This window comes from Chrysoperla carnea, chromosome 1, assembly GCF_905475395.1.
Source record: "Chrysoperla carnea chromosome 1, inChrCarn1.1, whole genome shotgun sequence".
NCBI lineage: Eukaryota > Metazoa > Arthropoda > Insecta > Neuroptera > Chrysopidae > Chrysoperla > Chrysoperla carnea.
This window is the reverse complement of record NC_058337.1, coordinates 120684898-120710623: the sequence shown is the minus strand read 5'-3', so window position 1 is coordinate 120710623 and position 25726 is coordinate 120684898. Positions and strand designations below refer to the sequence as shown.

At 29.2% G+C, this 25726-nt stretch overlaps 1 protein-coding gene across 2 annotated transcripts; it reads left to right on the top strand.

Moving 5' to 3' along the window:
• Positions 1–14421: 14421 nt before the first annotated feature.
• Positions 14422–16199, top strand: LOC123290364 (larval cuticle protein A2B-like). Of its 2 annotated transcripts, XM_044870510.1 has the most exons (3): positions 14422–14497; positions 15422–15630; positions 15730–16199. In XM_044870510.1, exons 1-3 carry the CDS (start codon positions 14486–14488, stop codon positions 16094–16096), a joined length of 588 nt encoding a protein of 195 aa, XP_044726445.1. In that variant the 5' UTR covers positions 14422–14485; the 3' UTR covers positions 16097–16199. The 2 variants fall into 2 exon arrangements, with proteins under 2 accessions (XP_044726445.1, XP_044726444.1); XM_044870509.1 differs by having other exon boundaries at positions 15422–16199.
• The last annotated feature ends 9527 nt before the right edge of the window (positions 16200–25726 follow it).

Below are 25726 nucleotides of genomic sequence, written 5' to 3'. Positions count from 1 at the left end.
CACAGCTAGTTGCTAATTTAACTAATTTCTCGATGCCTATTTTGACCAGCTCGTCTAGACCATTTAGACAACCATATAGAAATAATAATACAAGAGATAGAGCAGCTTGAATGCTGCACAGACTAACAGATAACATAAAGCTTGCATTTACGCTTGATCGCTTGCATTCAAGCCACAGAATCCTTATGGAAAATCTCTATTGGTTAGTTTTGTCTATTTTGAATATATGATAGTTCTTGAAATGTATCTAAGGACACAAAAATTTTCTATTTTCGTTACTGTTTTGTCTCTCTTGTTAATGAATAACCTAGTAGATAAAACTTAAGATAATTGCAATTTATAATTTTATAGAAAAGTATTTAACTTATGGTATTATATTTACCAAAACAATGAATTTGTATTTATCATAATACGTCTATTAATTAACTGAGATATAATTTTTTTTAATATTTTAATCTAAGCTCTTTATTAAAAGATAAAAAGATATATATCCCAAAATTTTGAGATTGATATAAATAAATGCCTTACTTATAAACTTTAAATAATAATAAATACCTTTTTCACAATATATAACATTAATATATATTAGATTTTATTTTATATTTATATGAAAACGGATTTCCGGAATACAATCATATAAAAAAAATTATTGAAATTTGGAGATATTTTCCATGAAACATGCAAGAAAACATATATGATGAAAAGCATGGATCCGGCAATCTTTTATGGAGGAGGTGATATCAAATTTACATGAGCATTTTCATGCTCTTGAATAATTTCATGTTCTTGAATTTACGCGAAACAAGTAGAAACATACAATTGGCGAAGCTAATAGTTGAAGCACCATGCATATTATAGACAGTGTTTATTACAGAATCGTTTGTTTTTTTACGTCATGTAAGTAAACAAACATAAACAAACAAACACATACGTAATATATGTAACGTATAAATTTAAAGTATAAACAATGGGTACTTATTGCCCTCAAGTGTAAACAGTGGGATGTTTACGTAAAAATGTTTCAAGCAAAAGTTGTTTATTTTTTTTATAAGAAACATTTTTTACATTTCAACTTTTGTTCTTTCTCTAACAGTTTAAAAGATGGTTCCTATGAACCCTATATCTTATTTTTTACGTCCTGAGCACGCTATTTCAGCTTTATATCTCTTTTCATTTTTGCGTTATCGCGTTAACGGGTGGACATAGTGTCAGACAACCGGAAAGGAACTATTTAGGTGATTTTATAAACAGCTATATGAAAATTTTGTTCGTAGCATCAATATTTTTAAGCGTTACAAACTTGGGACTAAACTTAACATACTTTTATATATTTCACATATACATGGTATAAAAATTTGGTTCATTTTGCGATTGGAGGCAAGGGCAAGCTTCTAAGATATCTACTGAAATTATATTGGGATATACCCCCTCAATATCCAATTTTGAATGACATCTCCAAATTTCTACAGTTATTTTGAGACCAACTTTTTTTCAACAACAATTTCGTTGGGACACCCTGTCCACACAAATACGTATAAATAGTTGCTGATATAATGCATTTAATTATAAATATTATGATCATTTAATTGAAATGTTAGCATATTTAACTAGAATTGTGACCGGATAAAATGTAGGTGTCGTTAAATATAAGAAGGACGGTAATAAACGGTTCATATAGAAGATGTAGTCAGTATTCGGTTCTCACAATAAAATTTATGTATATATGCATATTTTGTTAAACGAAGAATGTATGGACAGACAAATAAAACGGAGCAAACGAGACATTAGAATAAACTAGACAGTCATAAATTGAATCCGTTTTTAGTGATATTTTCTCCGAAAATATATACTTACCCTCGAACAAGTCATACAATTTATAAAATTCACTTAATTTATTTGCTTGTATTACCTATTACTCCAGTAAACGAGTATAAAACCTCTAAATTCTTTCCTATAGCTCCGATTTTTTGGAAAATTTGACGATAAGTAGATAAAACCACAAGAAACAAAAGATAAGTGATGTAATGAGTGGTGTTTTTTGGATGGAAAAATATGTGTTGAAAATGACAACGGAAATCGAAAAAGTGATGTAGTCTAAGAAATAAGTTTCATTCAAGCATATTACGAAAAGTCATTACTATCCGAATTATTGGCGATTGAATTAGGAGTATTTAACGTCCAATAATAGAAAAATTTAACGTTTTTTGAAAATAGTATATCATATACTTTTTAAAGTAATTTTGCTTAGAATTTATTCCTCTACCGATTTCCGTTGTCATTTTCAACATACATATATTATACCTGTTGATCTAAATGTGAACTTTGCTTGATCCTCAATTTTCATCGAGATCATTGCAGGTCAATTCAGAAATGTTGTCTTTGTTTCTGCTCTTTTAGGTACTGGAGTATATATTCAACAGTACTGTAATACTTGAGGTATAATACCATTATTTACGCAAAATTTACTTATATCTGATCAAAAATTTTAATTTAAAAAAAAAAACGTTTCTCTCCTTGCATCTTTACCGTGGATTTTTCAAAACATTCAGTGGAGGTATATGAATACTTCTTAAGTGAATAATTACATTTAATTTGCTCATATCTGTAAGATGATAGCAAGTAACTTGTTCATTTTTTTGTCTTTTAAGAATCTAGGGAAAGATTCTACCTACTCTATAAAAACACGGAAATTTTTTCCCTAGTCACTTATAAAACGAAAAAAAAAAAGAGAAATTGAATTGCCACTTTGCAGATGTGCACAAATGAATTATTTCAGTGAAAATCTTATATAATTAGATTACATTTCTAAAATGTTGGTCCTGACTCTTTTCTATATGAAAAAATATCGCTTATTGGGGAATGACTCAAATATTTAATGTGTTTAAATATCTTGAAAAGACGAAAATCACTTAAGTATCTAATAACAAGAAGTATAAAATGAGGGGAAAATATAACCCTACTGATAGAGCATCTATTACTCTCGAGTTTTTAAAGCATATACAACTATGAAGAAAATTGCGTTATTATTATGGTAATAAAAGAATTTCTTCAATTTATTTTATTTTGAAAAGAATTTTCTTTTTAAGCGATATTATATACCGCACTACAATCAATAAATAATTGAAGAAAATAATGTCATAAATATTCATTTGAATTAAAAAATATTTTCAAATTTATGTTTAAAAAACAGACTTTGTATACATTCAATATTTTATATATTATTCTCTAACATGCTGGAGTTATAATCCCAGCGATTAACGATTTGATTCAATAATCAAAAGAGTATAAACTGACTCAAAACTCCATCTCTACTGAAATAATTATGTCTCTTTACAACATCAAGAAAAATTTAACAAAAATACTTATAGACAGTTTTGTTTAACTTACCAAAAAATATTATATATATATAGTTGAAATTGTTAACTCACCTGTAACAAAAGAAAAGAAATATTAGAATATTAGAATAACAACATTTACTACTGATTTTTAACCGATTTCAAACAAAAAAGGAGGAGGTTATCAATTCGACTGTATTTTTTTTTTTATGTTTGTTACCTCAGAATTTTCGACTTTGCAAACCGATTTTGATGATTCTTTATCTGTTTGAAAGCTGATGCTTCCCGTGTGGTCCCATTTCATTTTGGTCAGGTTCTGACCACAGCATCCATGAGAAAACCATAAAAGTCTTAAATTATATCACGCCAACCGATTTCGATTATTCTTTTTTTAGTGAATCCCAAAATAAAAAAAAACTTTTAACAAAAAGAAAACCGACCAAAAGAAATTAAAATGCACTAAAAAGTAAAAAAATAACCATAATTTAATGAAGTTAAAATTATTGTTAGTTTTGGAGTCTGTGTCAGTCAAGCTACTGCAGCAAACTGTTCTGTCAGAGTTGTTTCCTTGGCTGACACCGACTCCAAAAATAACAATAATTTTAACTACATAATATTATCGTTATTTTTTTACTTTTTAGTGCATTTTAATTTCTTTTGGAAAAGTTTTTCTTTTGAAGTCGGTTTTCTTTTTGTTAAAAGTTTTTTTTTATGAATTGTATTAACGCATGTAATTTTACTGTCATATTTTCAAAACATATTGACATGTTTGATTGTAAAGCATCAACATGAAAGCTTAGTGTCAATAAAACAGGTCAATTTTTCTAAATTATAGTATAAAAGAAAGTATCAATACACTCATATTTGGTTTTTCATTTCTGGTTTTTTGCTACCAAGTGGAACTTTTGATGATATATAAAATTTTATTCGCTGAATCCAGTAAAACAAGTAAAAAAAGTAAAAATAAACAATTAACTGAGTTAATTATTGAAATTCTTCCCTATACAGACAGTGTTGAAAGGCAGTGTTTATTGTATTATTTTTGTAAATGTTGAAGTGCAAATTTTAGAAATATAAACCAGACTTAATAAATTTAAGAAGTAATCAAACTAATTTTTGAATCATTATACATTGATTGTTTTGGCTTTTCGTAGATATTTAATTTTCAACACGTTTTTCTTATCTTTTATATAGTATTGTTTCTTGAGTTTTTTCTTTCTCGAATTTCTAACTGTACAAACTATTAAAGTATTATAGTTTCATTAAAGTATTTGTTTTTTAAATAACATGAAATATAGAGAATTCTGAGTGAGATGAATACAAAACATTTTAGTTATATGAAGTTTTCTTTTCGTATTTCTTTTTTCTCCAAACAAATTATTATATAGCGATAAGGTGGCGTTAATAAAACGTGTCTTAAAGATGTTGTTCAGTTTATTTTAAAAATTTTAGTCAAATTATCAATTTAAATATGGTATTTGCAGTTCCTATGCTAAAAGCATGGCAAAACTCACTTTTCGACAGAATTTAACGAATTGTTTTCACAGGCTATAAGAATAGGACTTACTAATAAATCTGAAAGTTTCAGAAATTTTGACCGTTTAAAACACACATTTTGACAATTTACGTCAAAATAATATTTCGAAAAAAAAACGATGTGTTGCTATAAATTTTTTTTTCTAAAAACATTCCTTTCAACTCTGCTGTTTCTTTTCTTTTTCAATTTTGTAGAAACTATTTTTGTATATCTTTAAAGGAGGATATTGATTTTACGTGTTTTAACCCTCGAAATGGCGAACTTTGCAGCTGATTATCCCGCAATCAAAACGATGAAAAAATCTGCAACTTCGGTATCTCACAGCTTACATTATTCTCAATCAAGAGGCCAAATCTGTCGACAAGTGCCGAATTCCGCAGTGCTGTACCAGTGGCTATAAAAAGCTAGAGAAATTATTTATTATATAAGCTAGAGTAATTTTTTTCTATTTATTTATAGGCATTTTTATTACAGATATGATATACAAATTACATAATGAACAAAATCAATCTTAATATATTTTCTCTAGCCTGTTTTTTCCTAAGCGGAAAAATTGTAGACCGCTAATCTATTTTTTTTTTTAATGGAATAAGGAAAATATCGCGTAGATATCCTGGAGAAAAGAGGCTAGAAAAACAATATATATGATTAAGCATTTGCCACGCGCATGAAGATGATAGAAAACTATAGAACAAAAATATATTGAGAAAATATGTGAAAATTCATACACGCACATTTGAGAAGAACTTTTATTATAAAATAAAATAACCCCCACCATCTGGTTCTTTGGTCCCTCTTCTTCCCAAACAATCAATGTATTTCAAGAACGTCTATCAACAGAGAACAGCAAACAGTATATAAAGAAAAATTTGATATGATATACAGTGTGTCGCATTTAAGATGAAGACAGCGTCATATTTTCTTTATTTATTGGATAATCGATTTGAACAAGATGATGAGTCAAATTATTTAAAATAGATAACCGAAATCAGAATTTTAAACCCTGCCTACTACAAACTGACAACTGGTCCGATTATTAATATTTTGTCTAGCATCAGAGATGGTTAGGGATATCGAAAAAAAACTATTAGAAAAAGTTGCTTACAATATTTTTTTATACCCATATACCGATTTTCATGACAAATTTTTAATTTTTTTCATTATTTTGATTTTTACTCAAAATTAATACAAGTTTAAAGCAATATTTGAAAACATAACACTATTAAATTATCAATTTGTCCAGTTTTTACAATCCATAGCACACTATTTATAAAAGTTTATTTTTTAATTTTATAACTAGTGTGCTATGGAATGTAAAAACTGGACAAATTGATAATTTAATAGTGTTATGTATTCAAAATTTTTGTATGGACCAAAATCTAATCATCTTTGACGCTAGGCAAAATTTTAAGAGTTGGCCCTATTTAACAATTTGTAGCAGACTGAGTTTTTGATTTCGGTTAAGTATCTTAAAAATGTGATCAATCAGCCTTTGTGAAATGCAAAATTTCAAATTCCATGCCCATAAATAACGAAAATATGAGAGTGTCTTCATCTTAAATGCGACACACTGTATATATGTTATGGATGAATACTTGTACGTCTTATGTCTATAATGGTTATGCTATTATCGATATCGTGTTGGAATTTTCCACCATATTTTTTGTCATTTTTCTTATATTGTAAGAAATATTTATATGTATATCAATCATATTTAACCAGTGGTATTCAACAGTTATGAGTAAAAATACAGTGTCTAAATTCATTTCTCAAATGACCTATTAACTATTGGCATGAAGCATAGTTAGTCGAGGGGACAGCTAAATCGACCACAGCGCTATTATCTTATAAAATTTGCAATAAATATCATGCGTTTTATTTTAAATATGACTAATTTTAAATTTTTTACATGTAAATGGTATAGTAAATTTAAAAAAAAAAAAAATGTTGAAAAATAATAATTAATCAAAGTTGTTAAAATTGCATAAATAATATTTATTTATTTATACCATGTTTATATCTCAGTAAACTAGGATTCACTTAGCAGTTCCTAAGCTAAAACGCATTTTTTTGCAATGTTTCTCCACATTCTGACTTTAATTCTTTGTCATTAAGCTAAGAGATCAGAGTAGGTTTGATATTGCTGTCCATTTTCAAAATCGAATCACGCAAAGTTCAAAAAAATAAATAAATAAATTAGGTTAAATAATCGATTAGCATTTAATAATAACTTATACATTTATCAAAAATTAATTTATTAATCACGTGATTCGTTAATATTTATATGTGAATATAATTTTTATATACGATATTATGTATAGGAGGAAGACGTAGCGAAACAAAAAAAGGAAAAAGCTTTTCTTTAATTTATTTTTATACATGAAAAATAACTAATGAAAAAAGTAAACAAGAAATTTCGAATAGAAAATCTTAAAATAAACACATGCAATCCATACACTTAATTGCATTATTAGCTTACAGTTTAAGAATAAACATTTGAAACTAATACTTATTCGTTACGTGCGTAGTCATGGTAGGAACAACAAAATCGATGCCAGCGCTTCCAGTGAAAAATTTTGGCGATAAAGGAGGCTGTTATGACTAATTTGCAATTCTTTACATGTTAATCCTAGAGAAAGAGAGAAGTCAAATTGAAATTATTGAAAAACACTAATTAATTAAATTTATTGCATTAAAAATTGTGAAAATAAAAAATCAAATTGCACAAATATTATTTTTCAAATATAAATGATCATCATTATTTATTTAAAATGAGACAATAATATTAAATTTTCAATGTAAGTCATAAATGCAATCCATACAATTATATATGCATCCATATAATTCTATAATTAAATAGTGTATCGTTACCAAGGAAACGCCTCCAATAAAACTCACGCACGGTGCGAATAAGTTTTTATTCATAATTTTTAAAATATAAATTCATCTTGAAACTCCTTATGGTACTTAGAATCGAATGTGACGAACGTATCACGTATGTGAAGTGGTGCTTGGCATTCATTTTTAACCATCTATGAATATGAGAGAAACGATGTAAGCAAAAAAATATTAACTTTGGAAATTTTCGGACCTGTCAGTGCTAGTTTAGTATATGTCGTACTTTCGTTAGTTTAGTATATGTCGTACTCAGTAAATTAAAAAAAAAAAAAAAATTAGTAATATGGTGAAATTAGTTACAATGAATTTAATTTATTAGATTATTTCTCGGCTCTAATATTTTCACTTTCAAACATCATTCAATTCTCACGTAATCAAACTATTTTATTTTGTGCATTAAAAATTAGCTAGTGCATTAAAAAAAATATTTTTATAAAATTAAGTAGAGGTTATGCTATACAAAGTTAAAAAATTTTCAACGCGTGAATTATTTGACGCATGTGACAAAAGATTATCGAACGGTTGCGAAAGTCTAACCTAATAACAAATTCATACCAAACATGTAATTTCAATTTTCATTTTGTATCTGTAAAAAGCTAATTAATTTACTTTTAATCGTGCTAATAATAAACGGAAAAAAATCAGGTCATTAAATTAACACTACTTTTATTAACCTGTGTGAAGAAAATGACAATATTATAGACGGGAAAAAGGAAAAGGGAATGCGGAGATAGATAAAGGAAATGACATATAAAATGTACTTCGATCATTTGAACGGAGGACGCATAAGGTATACTATATACTCAAACACACATAATAAAGGTAGCTATGGGAGGTCATTGAAAATTACACGTTATAAACTTTGCGGTTCCCAAATGACTTTGCTTCCTTTTTTTTTTATTTTAAAATATATTTAATGGTCCAAAACAGATCGCCAATACTTAATATTTACGTGATTTTATTTCGTTACATAAACTGATCATGCAAAAGTTTTTATAGGTGTATGTGTTACACTTATAAATAACTAGCTATATTCTTTCACGCTTCGCTGTGGCACATTATGATTGCATGAAAATAGATGAGAAGTTTAACAGCTTGTAAATTTTATAAAATTTGACAACCTCCCGATGAAAGAGTTCAGATGGTTCATCCTCACTTCCATTCCACTCCCATATTCCCTTGCGTCGGGGGTTATAGTTATGTAGGTAATGTACACGTCATGCTCTTTTATTCGATACCTTACTTGGATATATTTGAAAATAATTTATTATTCATACCCACGTCTCCCTCCATGATACAATTGCGCCAAGGGTAAAAATAGATAAAAACCATCATCTAAGCGGGCTTGAAATTTGAGCTGAATCGATGCAGAACTTTTTGAGTTTTTGAAGTGTACACATATATACATATATATATTTATATTTTTTCTATATATGTATATATAGAAAATGGAAAGGAAATCACAGATTTTTTGCTGCCGCTAGTTACGATTAGGTTCCTCCATCCAAAAATATGTATAACGAAACCATATTCAGTAGAAATTTTTCAGTAGCAAAGTTTGTTTGTTTCCAGTAGAAAGGTGTGGCTGAACTGAAAAGTTAGTATTTATCTCTTTAACGAGTAATTGGTTGGTTATTATTTTGACTTCCACGAACAGTTTATTGTCTCATTAGATAGAAGTCCTTTATCAAAAAAATGGGCCGGAACTCTGATCTGTATAACACTCACATCAATTGTAAAACTCCCTTCAATAAACATTGATATCCTACAAACCTGATAAATGGTATCAAATTTCTGAAATATTTTAGAAGATTATCAGCAAAATTTTCTTCTACCAATTGGTGCGAATGGCGGCCAGATGCCGGTCCATTTTCAGGTTAGATACCTGCCTATAGATTAATAATTTGGCTGTAATTTTTGAAGAGAAAATTTATTTTTGGCCTCCAACGGAAAATATAATAATTTTTGTAACGATCCTCGATAATAACAAAAAACAATCAATATATGTATGAGGGACTAAATTCGCTCGCAAACAGGACGTCACAAAAACATAAACCTAATAACCCCCTACGGCTACAAAAACAATTGAATCATTATTTTATAAGAAACTAATTAAAAACAAAAGAGATGACAATCCATTTAAATGATAAGCTAGAACGGGATAGAATTTTGTCGTGTACTGATATAGATAATAACTCTTCGTAAGTTATTGTTACACTAAATTTCATTCGATGTTTATGTTTTTTTTTTTTTTTTTTGTTGATGCTCTGAACTTGTTGGATAGGTGCTATCTACGGAATTGTTGTCAAGTAATAATATACCTAGATTTTTAAACGAAACTTGATTGAGAAATACCATCGAGTAGAAGATTCGATAGTCCATATTTGTAAAACTAGTTCCAGATTACCAAAATAAGTTAAGTAAGTGAGTAAATTGTTATATCATATTTCAGTTTTAAACATTTAAACACAATATTATATTTTGAACAGGTATAGTTTCAAATATGCAAAGTGATGTGATGTACCTTCAATCAAACAAGATAGTGTACCATTGGTACATGGTAATATTTGTTTGCATTAAATTTTATAATTGTATTCTTGTGTTTTAAGGCCTTCGAAGTATAGAAGCGAAGTACAAGTGAGAAAAATAAATCTCATTCACTCCGAATCATTAAAAACACCAATTGAAGCGTTTCAAAACGCTCAGACTAATGGGTACCTGTTAGAAGAACGTGTAAGGTTTTAAGATTATTATCTTCGTACAATATTGTAAAAATGTCGTGGGCCATATGTACTGTAATAGTTGCCGACACGCTTGCAGTCCAATAATGGGTTATTTTGAACTTTAAGGTACCACGTAACTATGAGTCATAATAAATATTATACACCAAAGTGCTGTGTTAATATGGATATCTCTCTTCAACCACAAATACTCTATCTATAGTTGTTTCTGTTCAACAATAAAATTGATTAACTTTGCGTTATTATATTTCAACAAAGAATGGTCAAACGATTAGGTTTATTTTTTTTAACTCAGTAAAGCATCTGAAAGTTAGTTTTCTTTTTCTAGAATTAAAAAACTTGATAAAAACAAAAACTTTCCTATGCTGCCCAGGTTAATTACACGAACTTTAATTTAATTTATCTTGAGTTAGAAATGGTCAATTATCGACTTCAAATTTTTATGGTAATTGTATGTCCTTAAAAAAGATTTAGAATTTTCTGATACTTAGCACAAAGCGAAGCGGCAGCCTCGATTGTTTCAATCATATAATGATACTGATACACGAGGGTGTGCTTTACGCTATATTATGATCTTGTACCATGGTTCACTCGTCATGTCCCATGATTCAAACATTTTTGAATCAATGTTGAGGCATAAAAGTGCTTTAAGCAAAGGCCTTAAAAAATACACACCCAATGTAAATCTTGATTCTAGTTACTACACCGTCCCCGATATATATGTTTTGCTTTTAATCTACAGATCCATAGACGAATAGGTGTACACCAGTTTCAAATTACTTTTTCTCCCAACTATACAGGCTGGTAGGAATAGATAAATTAGCAAAAAAGTAACATAACTTCATGGAAAATAAATTGAAAACTATGTTTTTTTTTATTCATTGTTATTTCCTATATCGAGTTAGAATGAAAGGTAAAAAGAAAGAGAGAGATGTTAGTAGTTTTTGTTATACTAAATAAAATTTGTTAAAACTTTAATTCGAGAATACATAAAGTTTGAATTTTTTTTTTGTATTATTTCACAAAAATAAAATAAAATAAAATAAACAACTTGGTGAACTTTGCTTTTAAAAAATTACTATTTAAAATAATTTAAAATAGTTTTATTTTTTAACTTCGAAAATTTCATTAAAAATGTTTAAATTAAATTTTGTATTATTTGGGTGGGATGATATTATGATTGAATTATTATACTCTGCGTCTAAACCTCGTGGGCAACTTTTCTTTTTTTCAATATTCGATGAATCCAATGCAGATACAGCTGTAATTTTCGGAGGGACAAATATGCGAAGTTTTTTTTGGTTAAATTTATAATATTCATAATTTGAAATTATTTTCATAATTTTTTTCATTTCATTTCCTTACTTTTAAGTTTTCGCATTGCCTACTGATATTGGAACCTTTCCTGACTTGCTCCGAGACTCCGTCCTTTGAAGACACATTTTTCTCTTTGACTATTATTTCTAAGCGATACATATTCAAATCCTTATAGGATAGCTTAGGTTAGGTTAAGTTAGATTATATTGGCTGTCCACAAAAGACACACTTAGGCTATAGAGCCCATTGTGATACCATATATGTGTTTTACCACCTTTCCGCTGATAATTTCATTTATCAGCTCTTCAATTTCAGAGGCTGAGTGCACCTCCTTCATGCATATACCATGCACTACACCAGCTCATCACAACTGTTAATTAAATTAATTTTGTTGCAACGGCGGGAATCGAACCCGCTCCCCTTAGATAAACTGTAACCATACCGCTACCGTAACCATACCGCGAACGGAATTGGTTACGCCTTAACCAACTGAGCTAATAGGGCTTCGAGGATATATTTCGTATGCTTTCATTTGGGATAAATTAAATATATTAATATTAATTATAATCAATATATATTAAATTATTTACTATCAATAAAAAATAATATTACATCAGATTCCAATACAAGTTGAATGAATTTCATCATACGTTAAATAAGACCTAATTTTTTTTGCGTCCAAGGCTGTTTAGTTGCGTGCGCTTGACTATCAAAAATCAACGAAATAACCAAAATACATGAAATAATTTTAATCACTTTGCAGATGACATTTTTATCTTCCGGTTTTTTTTTATTTGCCCTTAGGGACAATATTGTTTATATCATTTTACATAACGACAATACTCATAACAGATTTGTTATAGTGGTTGCATATACATTAAAAAGATGTGTTAAGAGAATGATCATAGAGATGATACACTTTTATTTTAGACATCATTTACAATAAATGTGATAATACGTGATTTGTATGTATAATTGCATATTAAACTTAAACAGTAAAAGATACATTCTTGTTTATTGTACTCTTTGTCTAGTAGTACAATTAACAAGAAGTTAATAAGTGGAAGTGAATTACCTGATGGTTGACTATATTAATTAATGCCTATAAAAACATGAGTGAAAGCTATTTTTTTTTTGTGTTTTTTTATATTTAATATATAAAATATTGAACTATATTTTATATTATTTTATTTACAACTGACACAAATTTATATTACATTGGTGTATTATTGCATTTGTAATATAAAGTGGTTCACGTTTATGTTCCATATATTTAAGATTATTTTATCATTTTACAGATACTTTTTAAAGGCAAGGTTATGAATCAGAAATTCTATATTTGAAAAATTTTTTACAAAATCATTCTAGATATTCTTGCTTCCATATACGTTAGATAGAAGTATAAAAGTATAAAACGTTTCAATAGAATTTTCGGGGTTTTCTTTGTCGATTTCAATTTTATAAAAAAAAAAATGTAATAATAATAAGTTTTCTTGTTTTTGCTTCACGATTTTTATCTACCAGCATTGGATCTCACAGCCTAATCTACCTAGACTCACTCTCTTCTACATGTAATCGTTATACAGTTCACTGTAAGAAATAACATCATACAATGTACAGAGAATATATATATTAAGGACACGATACCCCGTATGTCGAGCTGTAAGAGTCCGTGGCTGAATTTAAGGCACCTATCTGTGTGGGGTCTAGTCATCGGTCGTTTCATACTTTGTACTGCGCATCTGTCTAAATGATTGAAAGCAATGAATATTGTTCGATTGGTTGAAAACAAAATACAGACTGATAGAAAACAAAATACAGTAGAAAGTGGGCAACGATTGAATTGTCCAAATAGACGTCTTTTTTCCTGCTACCCTCTCAACTTCTGTTTTATGTCCTTACTATATGTTGTTGCTCTACATACTTCTCTCACAGGGCTAACTACTCTGAGCGTCCAACCACTGACTCATCTGGTATTTATAACGATTGGGGGCGAATGAACCACTTAAACTGCGCTTTTCTATACTTGAAAACCCATAGAACACAAAATACAATTTTAAAATTTTATGTATACAAATTCTTAGATTCAAGTTACATAGCTTTTCCTGTGTCAAATTTTACCTCCTCAAAATTTGACGTAATCAATGAACTACGAAATAAGTTAATAAATAAGTTAGTAAATAGACAATCTTTCGAAAACAAATCCTCAATAACAGTCAGTCTTCAGGCTACTTGCACTCTGATAAAATACCGCTATTTCAATACAAACAATGTCCCTTAAATACCAATATCTGTCGAGAAAATGCAATGGTTCTAGGTATCTTCCGTTCAATAAAAACGAGACACTATCTGCATATGAGATATGTTTGGCGATAGAAAATTAGCTTTTAGTCGATTTGGTTAGATTACTGTAACATTTTTGAAACACACACGGTTTGATACACATTCATTGTTGATACCATTGATACAAATTTGTATATGAATAGTGGCGCCCAAACTGTTTCAACTGACTGTAACTGATATGTAAAATTGCATCAGAAAATTATTAGGTATATAAACGAATAAAATTTGTTGAATTTATATCAGTTCATAACATATTATCAATCAATTAATAACTATTTCATTTTAATTAAATTATCACAAAAAAAATTACAATCATGTCTCTTAAGGTAAATAAATATTTGTATGAACTGTCAAATTAAAGATAGGTTATGTGTATTTTGTTTTATTATTAAATTTCAAATAACAGTTTAGAGTTTTTTATATTTCAAGTGCTTTATTAAATTTTCGGATGGATTTTTCAAATATAATTTTAACGGTTAAAAAATATTTTTAATAACGTTTAAATTAATTTTCATTTTTTAATAAATGAAAATTAAAATTTGTTAGTGGTTGGGTGTTTTATTGATTTTTCAAAAATAAAAAAAAATATTTTTCGAACAAATGCCAAGTGTGGGTATGAGAATAATTAAATTTTTACGGGCAAATATTTTATAGTTCTTTTTTTTCGACTGACAATTCAATGATTTAATTTTTTAACTTTTTAACTGAATTGTATATTAAATTTTATTACATCATACAGCCAAATTTTATTAACAAATTTTATTAGATTTACCAAGTTATTCAAAATTTTCCTCGAAATGAAATAGGCGGCAACAACTGTACAGTTTTGGGAGAAATCATGTTGTAGAATTTAATTTTAGTTGCCAGAGCACTGACTCAAGAAACTGAAGGATGTGCGTTCTATAATATATTTGAACATAGCCACCGGTAGACGACTTCAGCCACCATAGACGAATAGACGTTAGTTTACAAATCGTACACAGGTATCGGACATTTCTTTAGCTCAATCGCTTAGAGAACAGATGGGGATTCCCACTGGGATGGGAATGGGGTTTTTTTCATATCTCCATTAATATCAAAATATAATAAAATTGCTCAAATAAGTAAAAATAATTTAACGCAAGTCATCTCCGCTAGTATAAACTTGTAGGAATAATTTTCTAGCAATAAATGAATATAAAATAAGTTTAAAAATGTATTTTTCAGTTATAATTAATAAATTTAACAAAAATTTAACTGACTATTTACAGTTGATCGTATTCGCGGCATTCATTGCCTGTTCACAAGCTGGTCTCATTGGTGCCCCAGCAATTGGCTATGCTGCTGCTCCAGCTGCCTACTCAACATCAAGTATTACACGGTCACTTGCACCCAGATTACTGGCTGCACCAGCATTAGCCCCAGCACAATTAGCATATGCCGCACCTGCCTTAGCTCCAGCTCCATTATTAGCCGCACGACCAGCTTTAGCTTACGCTCCACGACCAGCCTTGGCTTACGCTCCACAACCTGCCTTAGCATTAGCACCACAACCTGCCTTACGGTTAGCTCCAGCTATCGCTGCACCAGCAATTGCTAAAGTAGCAGTACCAGAACCCTACGATCCAAACCCACAATATACATTCTCATATGGTGTATCAGATCCAACCACTGGAGACCAAAAGAGTCAATCAGAATCCCGTAGTGGAGACACCGTACAAGGTGAATACAGTTTGATTGAACCTGATGGTACCAGACGTACCGTACAATATGCAGCTGACCCAATTAATGGTTTCAATGCTGTTGTATCACGTGAAGCCGCTGTCCAAAAAGCAATTATTGCACAACCAGCTATTGCTAAAATTGGTTTAGCTGCACCTACATATGGTTTGGCCGCCGCACCTTTAGCTGCTCCTTTGGGTTTGGCTAAATCCATTTATGGTTAAAAACTTGAATGTGTTTGATTATTATAGACTGAATTTAATTAATTTTACACTCAAGTGAATTTAGCTGTGAATAAACAAAATGAATGAGGCTTTAATTTTTTTACTTTGTATATTTATATTATCAACCAAACAACCACCCGCACACCCCTGCATATTGTATTATAAAATACTCATATTGTGTATAATGGCATCATTTTTATGTTTTATAATGACAAATAATTTTATATTTTTATTTCAATAAACAATTTGTATAGCATTTTAATAACTTTTTATATTTTTATTACATTTTAAGTACTTCTGGTTTTATAGCATATATAAAAAAAAACAAAAGAATAGCATTTTATTGTGAATACGAGTGTCATCTCTTCTCTATAATAATAATAATAACTATATTCACTTCACACAATGTTACCAAACTAAATAATATTGTACTTACAGTCTACAATATGATGTCAACCACATTTTTAAAAGAAAAAGTGATTTTCTGTTCATTAGCTTCGTTTAAATTGTCACGTTTTCAAATAAAATGAATTTCGAACCAATTTAATGATAGGATTTTCATACTTTAAGCTATTTTATAGTTAAAACACTTTGCAATAACTTCTTTAGACATTAGACATTGTATTGTAACAGTAGCTACAAGTAAACGGGAGTTCCCAAAATGATCTCCTTAAGAAAAAAATGTTACTTTTATAATCAATTTTTTCGAAATATGTATAACATCGAAATAAATTTTGGTTTCTTTATTCAAGTGTTGTAATATTAGCATGACAATTTCTTTTGATTTGTTCAAATTTTTAGTAATCTTCAATAGTTGTCAAAAGAGTAAGAATAGGTGAGTAAAATGCTCCCATTGCGTTTTTATCAAACAGTTCACATAAAATATTTTTTTTAACTGGTCTAAAAATTCATTATACGCCCATAAAAATGATGGAGGATCATTTTATCTATTATAATTTTACCCTCAAAATAGGGATCATTTTAACCAATATAAAGGGGAGCATTTTACCCAAGCGTATTTGTCAAATCTCGAATGAAAGTCAATGAATAAAAGAGTTTACTTAAGACCGTAGCCGCTTTTTTAAAAAACGTGGCACGTGCGCAGAAACAAACTTTGAATATTTTCCCCTTGTACAAGTAGTCTAGAATTTCCGATTTCCATGACAATATTTCGATTTTAAAAGTACATTGGAATGATGTATCGGGGACTCATTTACCACTAAAATGAGTAGGCTGTACCATGGTCGAGCGTATTTTAACATAATAATCACTTTTCAAAAATTATCGTTCATTATTTTTTATTATTAATCAACATGTGTAGTCACACGTTAGCTTGGAAAAATTTACGTGTATCTTAAAATTAAATTAAATGAATAAAAATAAAATATCTCAATTAATAAAATTTGATTTAATTATTATTGAAATAATGGATATATAAAGAGTAGGTACTTATATAAGTAGATAGATATATTAGTAAATAATAAAGTAACGTGAGAGGTTAAAAGTGTATTTAATTAATAATAATTAATTTTAAATTAATTACAAATCAAATTATATTTAATTATTTTTGTTTACGTTATAAATATTATGATACACAAACAAACATTGATATAATAAAGAAAAAAAATTAAAGAACGTATGATGATGCTATGAAGGCCACACCCAACCATTTATGAAAATGAATAATGTTGATTGCATAACTACTACAAGTATTATAAGAGTAAAGGTATACGAAATATACAGAGTGGAAAAGAAAAAAACTTTTTTTTACAAGTGAAAATAACAAAAAAAAAACATGGTTAATTATTTAGGTCAGGTTAAAGAGGTTGCCCTGGGCTGGCGCACAATTAGACCATAGGGCCCGTTATAATACCGAAGAAACTGTTGGCCCAGTTGTATAGCATATACCTACCGCCTAGCCAGCACTCTGAAATTGTCACAACAATTTTGCTTTTAGATGCCTTTTGAAGCGAGCGGTTCCTCTTCATCTAAGATTGACCTTTCTTAGATCCTGGTTCAGAAGCAACTACCAGTTCGCAAAAAGAATTCCGATGGTTATTAATTGCTTAAATACCCGACATATTTTGAAATTGAAGCGCTCAGATTTAAAATAATTAATATAGATTGTTATATTCTGACATTAAAGAGTGCCTCGTTTACTGTATTCTGTCGCAGTAGGGGCTGGAAGTATTAGAGTCTTGGCTAAAGGCATGAACTGGAGAACCGCGTGGATCGAAATATTTAATATTCATAATGATCACTCTGTATATCTCTCCCTACCTCTACAAATATTTTAACCATACAAAGTAACTAACACGAGCACATCACCAATCACCATTGATGTTGACTGGGGGGGGGTGTTAGTGGATAATGAAAATTGATGTTTTCAACATTTATAAAACACACCTCAGTTAGTTGTTCTTCTTCGGTTTTTAATTGTGCAGTACAGTTTACAATGAAAATCAAATTACACTCGATCTCTGTGGACAATGTAATTATTTGTGAAATTTCTTTCGGGACAATTATTTATTTTTTAAACTAGTTCATTCAAAATTATTAAGGGCGTTCATGTACAACTCTGTGTTCGTTCATAGGAAATCAGTATGGAAAATTTAATTGAATTGAAAATTGGAAAAATTTGTGAAATTCTGAAATTTCGATATTAGTTACTAACTTGTAAAAGTTGCAAATATATCTGTCTGTCTGTCACGACAGCCTGTTAACACGATAACTCAAAAACGAAAAGAGATATCAAGCTGATTTAAAGCGTGCTCGGGGCGAAAAAAATGGGGTTGAATTCCTAAAAAAGCAACAAAAGTCAATTGGATTTGGGGTCCATAGGGCCTGTCTTGCAACCCAGTCGAGACAGAACAAAAGTTTAAGTATAAAAAATGTTCCTTATAAAAAAAAAATTAACAACTTTTGCATGAAACATTTTTTCGAAAACATCACTGGTTACCTATAAGAGCGCAAATTAGGGCAAAACGTTGGTGTTATTTTTCTCCAAAACTATGAGATAGGGAATTGACAATTTTCAGACAGCTTCAAGTAGTAGGTCTTGTGAAACATTCTTGAAAAAAAAAAAGAAATCTAGAAAATGCATAAATAGAAAACAGAAAATGCACTTATAAAAAAAAGTTATGCAAAGCACACATTCAACACTTTTTATACAGGATATTTCACAAATAAACTCAGTCAGTTGTCTATTTTCACTTGTGATAATATACGTTTAACATTACTCTTAATTGAGAAATCAAAACATGCTGCCTCTAGCGAATTTACTTTAAGAACTTTAATTGAGTGGTGTGTCGTTACCTTGGAAACCCCTGCAATAAAACTCATATACGGTGCGAATATGATACCATAATATTGTATCATCACCAGAATTCAATGGTACGAACTGAATGATTTTCAGACGATACATGCACGACCAAATAATAAATAGAATTTTCTACAAAAATCACGCTGAAATACGCAAAAATGAATACGGGTATGAGTGTAAACGTAGCTTTATAGGGAAATGAATGAATTTAAATTTTATATCTATTCTATGATATGATGATAGAGATAGTCCATGAATGGATGATATTCATAGAGAATATATGCAGCAGTATTTTATTTATCTATTTTAATATCTATTAGTTATATCAAGGTCCGTGTGTCTGTACATCAGTTTATAATATTAATTTTGGAATATTATGATTTTATATATAGATTAAAATTGTAATAAATAGTTTTGTTTTTGAAAATAATTATATATTTCCAACATTTTACATAATAATTGTGTGCTAATTCATTGTATATACTGTTCTATATAGAATGAATCTTGTTATACCATGTATACACATGTATACGAAATATATCAGGAAATACTAATGTCCCAAGTTTGTATCGCCTAAAAATATTGATGCTACGAACATTAAATTGGTATTAGTTTTCATAAAATCAGCTAATTAGTCCATTTTCGGTTCTCTGTCCAACCGTCTGTCAACACGATAAGTCAAAACAGAAAAAAGATATCAAGGTGGAAGTTTTACAGTCTGTTCAGGACGTAAAAAGTGAGGTCGAGTTCGTAAATGAGCAGCATAGGTGAGTTGGATCTTGGGTCCGTTGTACCCATCTTGTAAACCGATAGAGATAAGTTACAATGTTACAATGCAGAGTTTCTGAGATATCGCAATATTTGGATCGATTTTAGTCCGTATATGAAAAACTATTCGACCAGTCATCAAATGCACCCGATTTTTGTACTTTGTGGGTAAAAATTACCTTATATACTAAGTTTTATCGAAATTGGGGATTGAAAAAGTCGAAAAAACCGAGAAAAAAAATCTTTGTCTTGGAATTTGATGAAACTCAGGGGATAGGGTAATTTTGATCCAAAATTATAAAAATCAGGTTAATTTAATGATTGGTAAAGAGTTTCTGAGATATCGCAATATTTGGATCGATTTTACACATTATTTTGTTGTTCGAAAAGAATGTTTATGAAAATAAAGAAAGTGCAAGCATGACAACAGCTCCATAAATTTGTAACCTACGTAAATAACTTTTCCAAAATTTATTGATTGATCAGAACTAGTAATGTAAAGTTTTTTTTTTCACAAGTATCAAAATTTGAGTATCGGTGCCACTAAAACTTTAAACATAATGGAACAAACGGATAAGATGTATATATTCAAAGATGTAAAATTATGCGTATTGAATTTTCCTTTAAACTTAAATCTCTAGAGTTTTGTGTGGGTTATCTATCTAAATATTCAATCCGTGTGGGAATTAAAGTGATCTTGGGGTTAGGTACATGTAAACTCTCTGAATACATCATAAATCAACAGACCTAATCAATTAATTATTCATAGCACATTTTCACAGAATCCTTTGTTATATGGTTATATTTCATGCTTAACACATTATTTTAGTTTTTCGTGTAATCTAAATATGGGGTATTTGTGAAATATTGAAGCGGGAGTAAAAAAAAATATGAATCTATACTTTCTAGAAGAGAAGACTGATATGCATTGCTACATGATATTTTGTGCTGAATTAAGTAGCCAAATGAGCAAGGCGCGAAGCGTAACAAACAGCGACTTTTAGTAGAAAGGTAAAGCAACATGTTTAGAATTTCTCGACTAATATAGGGTTTAGGAAAAAATAGGTTGGAAAAAAATACCTGAAAAAAATAGAACGAAACAAATTTCTGTAATAGTGTCCTTTTTTTGAACGCAAGGGCTAAAATGTTCAGAACCCAACCAAATCGTCCATTCGACAACCTCAACCTAACCAAATTAGTCATACTTTGAACTACTTGGGTAAAATATATTCAAATATATTACAGTTATTTGTGTGGATCAAAAGTCTGCTCAACCGCTATTTCAAATGCTCCTATTTCAGTTACTTTTTGCTACATGAACAAAGCGTGTTCCCAATCAAGATTTTTTGATTTTATACACATTTTCATGATATTATTGACTATGGCATCATTTATTTTTCTGGCCAAATAATGGAATTCGAGTTCATAAGGAACGCTGAGTAGGAACACTGTGAACAATGATATCATTTAGTCAATAATGTCATCAAAGCCAAGAATGCATATCAAATTTCATTCGGTAGTATTAAGCGAAGTAAAGTAACAGCTTTTAAAAATTGTAAAAAAAACTATTGACTATTAAGGAAGAAATATTTGAAATCGTTTAGAAATTCAATTGATCTTTAGTCATAATCATTGATTGTTTAATAACATTGAACGTGCCATAACATTTTTATTAATATGAGCTTTTATGCAGCAATTTCATCGTCAATGTAATAATTTTGCCTATATTTTCATTAAATAATATTACCTATTATATAAATATATAGGCCGTATAATTACATAAATGATGAAATATTTTCATATGAAAACTCATATTCATAATAAAAAGATATAAGTGTCATAAATATTTTAGCTTTCGGCACTTAATTCTGTTATACAAGAAAGGAATTTTACCTTTATTTTTAACTTTATTTATTAATTATTTACGATACTAGTTCGATAATTCTCCGATTTCCCAACTCGTGTTTAAAATTTTATCTAAGCCTCTACAATGTGAAAATAAACGATAATTATTATTGAAAACTTGTCATGGCTAATTGAAAAAAATAGAAAATTAAAAAAAGTTTTACTAGTTTACACTTTGACAGTAATTTGGAGTGTGATAATGAATTCATTGCGACACTAGTGCTGTAATGAATTAATTACCACCCATTGTGGTAATGAACTATTTTGCTCACGCATACTGAGTGAGAAAAGTACTTCTTATATCACGGACGTAGGTAGATAAACTATTTTTAAGCACAATATATTATTCTTCTACTTCTAACTTCTACTTTCGGTTTTGTTTCAACCTTCTGTATAACGTTAATATATGTATATCTGGTTATATAGATTATATGCTGGTTTTTTTTTTTTATATTTAGGTTAAATTAAAATAAAATAAATATTTTTTATATTAAAATATATATATAACAAACTATGTAATTAATAATGAAATAATTATAAAATATGACACCAACTGGTATTACTGGCTTGATGCTGCTGTTACTGCTTGCTATATTCGCGGGCGTTATTACGTTAACTTGTTTTTTTTTTTTTTTTTTTTTAATATTATTATTTTTTATATTTTTAATTCAGACTTATATTACATTGTCAAAATGAGTGCAAATAAATTTCTGTTTTCCATAATAGAGAATAAAATAATATTAATTACCTTAAGAATTTTAACCTCCGTGTACAGTCTATAATGTACAGCGGTTAGTAGACCGTAAGGTTTCTGTTTTATAGTTGCTATCCGGATTATACTTTTCCCTATAGAATCACAATCAAACATATTTCCGCGTCATTGGATCATTTCATAAACATCTCGACGAGAAGGGTAATATTCCAAATATGTATAGATTTTGTTCGAACTTTCGTACAGGATTTTATCGGGTATTTCAAAAATTATTCACATAATTGTTAAATAGGCCTCTTTTTAATATTTTTAGGGTCAAAATTACTCTAGGTGCCGAGTTTCGTCAAATACTGAAACTTTTTTGATAAAAAAATTTTTTTTTTTGTAATTTACTCGATTTTTTGAAAGGGGTATCTTAAGAAAAGTATCAAAATTGGGTAACCTCCGATGTGAATATAATTCCATTTATAGAGTAATAATGAACCAAAAAACTAAAACATTGGGCCTATTTAACGATTGCACGTGTTCTCTTTGAGATTTTGCTCAAAACTGGGTGCAGAAGCCGATGTCCCGGATAAACTTCAGTCAATATCTAAGATACATACCATTTCATCCTAGAATCACTTATTTTTTTGTGTTTTTTGATACTTTGAGGTAAATAGAACTCCATAAATTATTTTGGATAATAGAATATCTAACCATGAATACATGAATATCTTCCCATTAGACGATTAAAAGAGCATTCTTCAAAATATGTCTAGAATCGTTACAATACAAAAAAATAGTTTAGAGGAATTTAGGGGTTGTCTCCAAAAATACTATCCAATCGTTATGATAGTAAACTTAATAAAATAGAACTATGATAACAGGTTTAAACTGGATTTCAGCAGGCGTTGAATAACTAGATGAATACTAAGAAATCATAGTAATTTACAACAATACTGTTCAAATTCACAAATGAACTGGCTAATAAAAAAAGCATACTCTTTTAATTAACTATTTTAGTAATTTTGTACATCACTGCTTTTTTTATGACTGCCATATTAACTTGATGTTATTATAATAATGATTTTCTCAATATTTTAGTGATCTATAGACGTATCTGTATATAGAAGTGATAGGAAGCCTATATTAAATTTTTATTTTTATATACAGTGTGTCCAATTGAAAAGAATTAGTAAATTTCTTTTGTCATGGTAGTTGAATAATCGATATCTGACCGTAGTTTTCAATTAAAATCAATTAAGATCAATTTTTTCCAATCGATATTGTCGGTAGCGTATTAAAAATAAAGGAACTTTACTATTGGCCTTGTTGAGCTTTTTGCACAAAAAACAAATAACAAAAGTTTTACCGCATTAATTGGGACTCATTGTATAATATAGAATTTGCAATAAATTTTATTTTTTATTGAAGTTTCATTCTCGTTATTATATAATCAAAAGTTTTGTTATTTCAAGTTTTTAGGTTAAATTTTATTACATACATTAACTAATTAAAAGTTTTTAGTAAGGACATTATTATTATAACACTACTTAAACTGTAGCTAAATTAATTTAAATTATATTATTATAGCTATAAATAATAATACATATTGAATGAGTGGCTGGCTCTATCGATTTGAAGGTAAATGAAGACAGGAAGATTTTTAAAAAGTTTCCACCCTTACTTTTAACTTTAGTGCTCCATACTCGATAACAACTATAAAAAGGGTGATGATCTTCAAATGGTTGGGCAAATTTTCTTGAAACATAGCTAAGAACACTCTCGATCAAACCATCTTTCAAAGAAAAAAAATCAAACTCGGTTCGTTCGGTTAGGAGCTACGGTGCCACAAACGAATCGATCAAACCTGATTTTGTGTGGAGGGTTTCCGGAAATTTATAATTTAAGCTATTTGTAGCACAATCTTGTCACAAAAAGACAACTTTTGTTTGAAAATATTTGTTCCAGTCTCAATTTTCGGTACTTTATTTTACGGGCTTTTAAGACTGTAAACTATAAAAATAATATTGGAAAATAATTTTGTGGACAACCTGTGCATGTGCCTGAAAATACTTGGAATCAGGAGCCAAAAATTGAAGCCTAGGGAAAAAAATTTCAAACAATAGTTGCTCTTTTGTGGCAAAAAACAATAATTTTCCAAGAATAATGGTAATACCATTTAAAAAAACAAAGTTGACTCCTGTTTAACCATAGAGGCATATAAAAACTAAATGCTATACTGCCATTCCCCCCAAAAAATAAGTCTAATAAGTTATATGTTTTTCGGGTTTTATGATTTTTCATTCCGTTTTCGAATGAAGATTTTCGAATCCTTCTATGAAAAATCACTCTGTATATGTTTGAAATGTAAGTGGGCTGAATACTTAACACGTGTATGTATAACAATGACATTTACCTATATTATAAAATATTATAAATAAATATCAAATTAATCAGAGAACTTAGTTAAAAAGTTTTGAAAAATAGGGCTTAACTATTTAAAATTAAGTTCTGTTCATATCATGAGTTTGATGTTTTCATGAGCTTTCAATACTGGTGTTGATTGCATCGATGGTGGTTGGGATAGGTTAGGTAAGAGTGACTGTCTGGGGATGGTCACTTAAACTATAGGGTCTGTTTTGATACCGAAAAGAGAATGTTTGACCCATCTCCGGCCAAAACTCCAAAAAATATTTGGAGCTGTTTAAGAATAGCAAGAACGCTTTGACGTTGACGAAATTGAGGTCGGAGTAGTCGTCAAAGAAAGGCTGACTCAAATGACTCCATCACCTCATGGAAGAGCAGGAAGATGATAAAATAAGCCCCCTCTGTACAAAACCCTGGATACACCACTCTCGAAGATGAACGATAACAAAACCCTTTGTAAACTTTTACAAAAATCTATTGATTCCATGTAGATGTCGAAAACAGAAAAAAA